Source organism: Arachis ipaensis, chromosome B02 (assembly GCF_000816755.2).
Source record: "Arachis ipaensis cultivar K30076 chromosome B02, Araip1.1, whole genome shotgun sequence".
Classification (NCBI taxonomy): Eukaryota; Viridiplantae; Streptophyta; class Magnoliopsida; order Fabales; family Fabaceae; genus Arachis; species Arachis ipaensis.
This window is the reverse complement of record NC_029786.2, coordinates 2,236,488-2,244,304: the sequence shown is the minus strand read 5'-3', so window position 1 is coordinate 2,244,304 and position 7,817 is coordinate 2,236,488. Positions and strand designations below refer to the sequence as shown.

Genomic DNA, 7,817 nt, shown 5'->3' with positions numbered 1-7,817 from the left:
GAACAAAAATTAATATACTGGATGAACCGAAAAATTGCATATATCAATATAGCAGAGAGTTAATTATAAAAAAATGTTTCTATCAGTATCAGAAACACTTGAACTCTCTGACATAGCACAATCAATTGACTATTCAATAAAGAAAAAAGTGACTTTTGAGTAAATAATTTCACAAAAGCTAATATCAAAAACAAAAAAAGTGACTATTCATTAAAGACTAACAAAAGTCAGAAATTAACCCTCTTATAACTTCAGTGAACCAAAATTTGCTCATGGATGAAAAGAAATTTATATTAATAAAACCTAAAACTTGTATAATCCTCTCTGGATCATATCCGGTGCACTGTAAAAGCTGGAACTTGACTGAATCGTTGGTTCGTCGTCTAAAAAATTCAACTGTAAAAAGAGAAAATAAATCATATATTAGCAAAATGCACAAATCAATGTTTGCCTAATCGAAAGCAAATCAATTTTACCTTGCTTGGAGCTGGAATTTTCTTTTTCTTTGTGGTGTTTGAGATATTTTTTTTCAGGTTTGATTCAAGTCTGTTCTTGGGTCGGCCTCTTGTTTTGACACGTGGAGGGCTTTGAAGGTCGTTCACGTCGCTCAATGTCTCTTCTTCGTGGGATAACAAACCTTTTCCTTTGCTTCTTGCTTGATATTCTTGCATCTCGGCCATGACATTGTCAAACGCCCGGTGCAGAATTCTAGTAAACTCCTCAGACTCGAATGCAAATTCATAGATATTGTGCGACCGAAACACCAAATCGTCAAATCTCTTGCTTCTTGGCTCCAGCAGAGGCTCGTCTTAACTGCTCTTTATGTGTGTGTGCCTCCTCTTTATGTTCTTGCTTCAGTGCTCCAGTATGTATTTCGGTGCCACGTTATCTACTTGCTCAAAGCTTAGGACGCTCAGAGAGTGGTGGCACAATATGTCCCTTGACTCAAACAGCAGGCATTGACACTTTACCTCTCATGATACTACATCGTAGGTGACGAAAAACTTGTTGAATGTGGAGTTAGAAACCTACTCCATCACTTCGTATGTTGTGAAACCTAGGGTGGAATGCTTTGATCTTGTGACGCAGTTCACCTTTCCTCTAAATTGAGCTTGAACTTCCCTGAACTTCTCATGGGTATAAACGTGATGAAATTGAGCCTCTATTGCTGATTTTGTTGTGCACGGTATCACGGTGTGAAAATCTACAGCATCGAATTCTCTCTCTCTTTGCTCTCTGCTTGCTAGGCAATTGTCATATTGCTTCATGAATTGACTTAAGGAGCTGTTGCGTGTGATAAACTTGTTGAAAAATGCATGCATTCTTTCGCTCCTTTGTGTGCTTCTCATCCAGGCCCAAAAGTGGTGATCCAGGTAAACTGGAACCCATATATGCCGATCCTCATACAACTCTGCAGAATGAACCGAACTAATTAGTTGTACTAAACCGAAATGTGTGCATGTTTTCACCCAAAAAGGTAAAGGCATGAAAATAATCCAAATTGAAAACTCAGTTACCAGAGAGCCACTTGTTGCCTCCTAAGTCGTACTTTGTGAGGAAATCATTCCAGTTTCTGTCGAATGCATCTTTTGTGAATGAGTTCCAAACGACGTGGCTCATCTCTTGTTCGATTTTTTTGTGTCGCTTGTAGTCGTTTAGTTTATTTGGGATCTTCTTCATAATGTGCCATATGCACCAGTGGTGAATTATTGTTGGCATGGACAACTCGATGGCCCTTTGCATCGATGCGCATTGGTCGGTGAGAATGCCTTTTGGTGGCTTCCCTCCCATGCAACGGAACCAACACTCGAATAACCATTTGAATGATTGATGTCCTTGTTTTTCATCAGTGCGCATCCAAGAAGTGTTGACTGACTGTGGTGATTCACCCCCACAAATGAACCAAAAACCAGATTGTACCTGCATACATGGACAATCTCACGGTTAAATGAACCAAAACTTGTGCATATAGTGAATGTAAGTACTGAAGTTGGGTGAACCGAATACCTGTTTATGTTGTAGGTGGTATTGAATGAAACCACGTCTCCAAAATACTCGCATGCAGCCGTGCTTCTTGCGTCGGCCCAGAATGCATGTTTGATGGAGTGATCGCCTTCGAGGTTGAGCTCGAAAAAGAAATTTTGATTCTTCTCTTTCATTCTTAGTAGGTACTTCCCAAATTCTTTGGCATCATCTTGTTCGGAAACATTCCGTACTTTTCTTATGGTGTAATTTCTCACGTCTTTTTCTATAAAACTGAGTTCCTGGTGACTTTCGGCTGCTGCTATGAACGATTGGTAAGTTTTGCTCGGTCTAATTCCGGCTTCCTCGTTGGTTTCGATGGTTCGACGCACAAACATGCTTAGCTCATTGTGTTGTTTGAGCATCTCTACACGGTCTGGATAGCAAGGGTGTGAGTGATTCAGAACAACTTTGGAAATTGTCCAAAGACCAACGTCCTTCATTATATGTACGTAGATTCTGGCTGGACAGTTTAACCCGGCTGAGGAGTTTGTCTTCAGAGTTGGAGATATCTTGGATTTTCACCTCACCTCTCTACTACATACGATTAGTTGATTCTTAACCTCGTCTCCTTTCCGAGTCGTGTTCTTTATTTTCGTAGAAAAACCAGCATGTTTGGAATAATGTTTGTAGAACTTTCCGACTTCTTCTAATGTCTTGAAAATCATCCCCACCTTTGGGACAAATTTTTCATCCACAACACACCTGGTCTGCATAATGAACCGAAAACATCACTATGGTGAAACAATTTTATAGTTCTCAGTGAACGAAACATAATCCAAAAACGTCATTATAGTGAAACAATTCTATATAGTATTGAGTGAACAAAACATAATCCAGTATATAAAATTAAAATCAAATTCAAAAAGCTTTTTGCATAACGAACCGAAACAAGTACTTATGGTGAAACAATTGTATACTACTGATTGAACGAAACATAATCCATTATATAAGATCAAATTCGAAATACCTCTTTCTACAATTTAGATTTTGTCAATTCAATTCAATTCAGATTCAGAACACATGCGTCCATTCAATACAATTCAAAATAGAATTAGGAATTGCATTCCATTCAATTCGATTCAAAATTGAATAATCCAAATCTCATCAGCTTGATTTGTTTCAGAAGAATAATCTAAATCGCGCTCATTCAACTTATTTAAAGTTAAATCATTCATTGTTTCGATTCAGAAGTCCAGATCGAAGAAGAAAACGAAGCTTATTACGTTGAAGTCAATGCAGGTCAATAACGAAGAACGCTACCAGAAAAGAAGAAGAACAACAACAAGAACGAAAATGCGAGCAGAGGACAATGACGAAGCCTATTACGTTGAAGTCAATGCAGATCAATAAGGAAGAACGCAAGCAGAGAAGAAGAAGAAGAAGAAAGCAAACACAAGCAGAAACGAAGGTTTAGTTTGCAGTTTTGTTTACGTTAAGCAAAGTAAGGTTGATGTTATATGTAGCCCATAAATCACAAACGATTTGGAAGTTGGAGGAGGTGCATGAATCAAAAAGGACTTGGATAACTTGGATGTATTTTTTGCTTGGATGTGTAGTATTATTGAATATATTATGCATGAGGCGCGTGCGAATAGACTTGTCCTAAGCTTAAACCAAACCAACCAACTAACAGAAACCAGATACATAAATTACGGGGGCTCAAACACTCAAATAATCCGCAAAAAAAGTGATGTACAATGGGCAATAATGGCGATACAGTGATCATGGCGGGAGTAAAGGTTTTGAAGAACGCGAATTCTCATAAGGTGGTTAAGAGAAAAATGCGGCCGAGGGCATCAAAGATATCCGTTGCTCTCCTGAATGTCATCGAAGACGCAGAGAAGAACCTGAAGGTTCCACGAGTGAAGTCATGGTTTCAAGGCATTAAAGATCTATGCTATGAGTTAATTGGTGTTTCAGAAGAATTTGAGCTACTGCAACAGGCGAAGAAGTTACACTTTCTAGGCCTCTCACTCCCCCCACGCCCCAAGAAGGGAAACCCTGAGGCGAGCAGCATCATTTGTGATTTTGAGGCCTTAATTGAAGAAGTCAGCGAGTTGCAACTTAGTTCGAGTCCGAATTCAGTACCCAAGGAGGCTGAGCAACTTGGTTCGCGTTCGGATCCAGCACCCGACGAGGCTGAGCCGGAGCCATTAGATCTGCATTGGCCCGCAGTTCCCTCAAATGACGAAGAACCCATGATTGGTCGAGATGCTGAAATTCAAGACTTAATTAGAAAGTTGACTAAGGAATCTCATAGATGCATATGTCTTGTTAGAGAAGAGGTTGGAATGGGAACGACCGCGCTGGCCCGACATGTCTACAACAGTACTCAAGTGAAAAGTAAATTTCATTTCATGGCATGGGTAACTGTCTCTCAACAATTCAATGTGAAGCGAATTGTTAAGTCTATGCTGGAATTCGCTCCTGAAACACCAGAGAAATACGCCGGCAATGAATTTGAATTATTGAAACTTGAGCTTCATAAGTTCATAGAGGACAGGGAACTCCTTCTTGTTCTGGAAGACGTCAGCCACCTAGATTCGAACCACTTGTCAGATCTAATGAACGTGCTTCGTAGTTCCTTTCGCAGAATTTTGATTATCTAGAGATTCTGGACGGGAAGGCGAGGGCGCCTTGAGATGCAAATTGAAGAAAGAAATGCATGAATTTATCCAAGATCTTGCGCGTAACGAATGCCGCATAATGCTTCCTGGTGAAGAGTCCGGAGACAACGACGCTGTAACAGAGCCTGCTCGTTATCGTCATTTTACCCGTCATTGTACCCTGTATCTTGAAGATAAAACCTCTTTCCTAGATTCAATTGACAATGGAGGTAAACTCAAGGCAGATAAGCTACACACTCTAATGGTTTTGTCCAAGTTTTCCGACATGGATCCAACAAATCTTGCCAACAGTCTACCTCGTATGAAGAGGATCAGGGCGTTGGATTTGAGCGATTGCCCAATAGAAAAGCTTCCATCGAAGGCAACTGAACTGCTACATCTAAGGTACCTTAACCTGTCTTTCAATCATAAGCTAAAGGAGTTGCCTTCTGAAATAAGTAATTTGCTTAATTTGCAAACTTTAAATCTCAACGGATGTAAAACTGAAATTTCTGAAGCTACAAGAGCTGATCTAAAGAACAAGGAAAATCTGCTTGGCTTGGAACTGTGGTTTTCTATCGTAGGATCGAAGGCCAACGATCAAGTCCTACTTGATAGCTTAGAAGCACCTCCTCAATTGCAATCCCTTGGAATATTTGACTACGGAGGAAGTTCATTCCCCAACTGGATGATGGAATTGAACAAACTAACACACCTAAAGCTTCATAGATGTAGTAAATGCAATGTTTTGCCCCCTTTAGGGAAACTCCCATTCCTTGAATCACTTGAGATCACGAATATGCCTAATGTGGAGACGGTAGGTGTTGAATTTCTGGGAATAGAATTAAACCATGAGGATGCTGTCAACGAAGGCTCCTCACCTGATGCAGTTGCATTTCCCAGATTGAGAAAGCTTCACTTCATAAAGTTGGATGAGTGGAAAGGATGGATTGGAATCAATGTTAATGGTGGAGACAAGAAGATTATGCCTCAACTGTCTTCTTTGTCAGTTGTAAACTGTGAAAAGTTAGAATCACTTCCTGACTACATAAAGAAGAAGGAAAATCTGAAACCAGTTATTGAAAGATGTCCTTTGCTACCAGAAAACTAAAAGGCGCAAGAATAGATGAGGAGCTTGGATTTCAAGAAACAAAGCAGATTAAGGTAAGCTATTCTTCAAACTGTCCTATGGTAAACATTGTTGGAGCTAATATCTTCTATTAGCTAGCTATATTTCTTTGTCAAATATGTGGACTCTGCATGGCATGTAACTCTGATTTCATAGTTTCAGTTTGCTTGTTATGCAACTCTAATCTCAAAATTGAACATTTTTTTAATTGATTAATTTTGTTTTCCGCATCACCTTTAATCAGGTCCAGTTTAGTGTGCTTTGCAGCCATCCATGGCATTTTTAAAGGTGTTCAAAATCTGCAACCACTGTGGAGTCTCCAAATAATGTTGCACAGATGTGGGTTTTCAACTTTTCTGTGCTCTATATTAAAAAGGCTCTTAAGAAGTTGAAGATGGAAGGTCTCTGGTGCTGGTGCCGAAATTAAACTCCAGTTTTTCAATAAATTGTTTCCAGAGAATATTGCACAGCAGCACAGATGTGTGATTTCAACTCAGTTTGGCAAACATCTAATTTTGATACTATGATCATGATGTAATAAGTTATGGCAATGTGCTTGCATGACTATTAAGTTTGCTATGACTATTAAGTTTGCTATCTATATTCTGTGAGATTTCACTGTAATTTTCCTCTTTCCATGTTTGTGTTCCTCAGAGAACTTGTAAGTTGTAACACCATGTGTGTATAATTTCGTAGCATTTTCAGTTTGAAGTAAAATTGGTGGCTGTTCTGTTTTCTTTTTTTTTTTTTTAAAAAGTAGTAAAATTGGTGTATAGTCGTGTAAAATTTTACATTATTAACCAGATTAGCTAGTAATCAAGTATATTACTAATTTACTATGAGTTTAAATATATAACTTGGTGTGTAGTAAGTTCTATGCATTTCTTTTTCTTCAAGAAGATAGTCAAGATATTCTATTTCATCAGTTTTGGAGTATGCTTAAAAAGCTTTTCTCGAGTTCATATTGATATGTGTTTTATAGATGATAGAGGTAATGTGTATTTTGATCTTTAAAATTAGTTTAATGAGTTAATTTTGTTTTTATTTCTTTCTAAATAACCAATCACATTTCTTATTTAAAAAATATGATTAAATTAAACTTTCGTCATCACATGTAGTTATTTTTATATAAAGTTTATGATTAAAAATTGTTAGATAAAAATTTACTAAACATATTAAATTATCTAACTATTCTCACCTATCAATAATACATAAAAATAAATGCACGTGAATTTTCATTTTTTGTTAATGCAATGCTTATGTAAACACTTAAATGCTACTTTAGTATTCTTAACGATTACTTGATGTAGATACCTTTCATTTTTTGTGTGTTTTTTAATAATGTGTTATATAATTTCTTTTGTATGAATACCATAAATTTAAGAGTTAGATTTGTAGTTTTTATTTAAAAAAAAAAACATACAAATCTAAGGGTTAATTTATTTTTTTTTATTTTAAAACTGTTTAAATATATAAATTTGCTGATCAAATTTGTGTTTTAGCTTTGAAAAGTTTTTTAAACATGTAAATCAGATTTTTTTAATTTGCTTTACAGCAAAAATTTTTATTTCATCACAAATCAGACCATTTAATTTATGTATTATGAAAATTTAATCTTTAAATTTTTTAAATATGAGGATTAGATTTATTATTTAAAATTAAAAAAAATCTATATAAAAAAAAACACACTAATTAATTATAATACTGAATTACACACAATTTTTTCTTACTGTTAAAAAAATTAGCCTCCAAAGATAATTTAGAGGACTTTTCTAAATCTAGTGGACACTTATTAAGAAACATAAAATTGATAAGTAACAAATGTCCGACACCACTTTGGTCTATCTATCATTAACAATAAATTGTTTAATATGTGTTGATAAAATATAATTTCAAAAAATTTATTATGGGATAATTAGATTTTTAACAAATATTATTGTAAAATAACTTAGTCTTTTTTAAAATCAATCTATTTTGTAAACCTCTAAAATAATAAAAATTTGTTGAGAATCAAAATATTTGACTTAAAATTTCTTAAACTCATATTCGATCCGCAC

General features: G+C 36.2%; 2 protein-coding genes across 3 annotated transcripts; one reads left to right on the top strand and one right to left on the bottom strand.

Moving 5' to 3' along the window:
* On the bottom strand, nt 304-2,465 carry LOC107626597 (protein FAR1-RELATED SEQUENCE 5-like). The gene is made up of 4 exons (XM_016329501.1): nt 2,241-2,465; nt 1,518-1,920; nt 1,095-1,411; nt 304-396 (listed from the first exon to the last, which is right to left on the bottom strand). The coding sequence occupies exons 1-4, from the start codon at nt 2,463-2,465 to the stop codon at nt 304-306; spliced, it is 1,038 nt and encodes a 345-aa protein (XP_016184987.1).
* Nucleotides 3,653-6,498, top strand: LOC107628120 (putative disease resistance RPP13-like protein 1). Of its 2 annotated transcripts, none has more exons than XM_021115144.1 (3): nt 3,653-5,795; nt 6,005-6,016; nt 6,049-6,498. In XM_021115144.1, exon 1 carries the CDS (start codon nt 4,687-4,689, stop codon nt 5,740-5,742), a length of 1,056 nt encoding a protein of 351 aa, XP_020970803.1. In that variant the 5' UTR covers nt 3,653-4,686; the 3' UTR covers nt 5,743-5,795; nt 6,005-6,016; nt 6,049-6,498. Both variants share the same exon structure in this region, with proteins under 2 accessions (XP_020970803.1, XP_020970804.1).

What these genes read in the sequence shown, in the direction of transcription:
- LOC107626597 (XM_016329501.1), bottom strand. Translation starts at nt 2,465, where the DNA reads ATGAAGGACGTTGGTCTTTGGACAATTTCCAAAGTTGTTCTGAATCAC. An exon ending in TCAGTTTTATAGAAAAAGAC is followed by an intron (nt 1,921 to 2,240) that starts GTGAGAAATTAC and finishes CCATGTATGCAG; the next exon opens with GTACAATCTGGTTTTTGGTT. An exon ending in AAGCTCAATTTAGAGGAAAG is followed by an intron (nt 397 to 1,094) that starts GTGAACTGCGTC and finishes CTCTTTTTACAG; the next exon opens with TTGAATTTTTTAGACGACGA.
- LOC107628120 (XM_021115144.1), top strand. Translation starts at nt 4,687, where the DNA reads ATGCATGAATTTATCCAAGATCTTGCGCGTAACGAATGCCGCATAATG.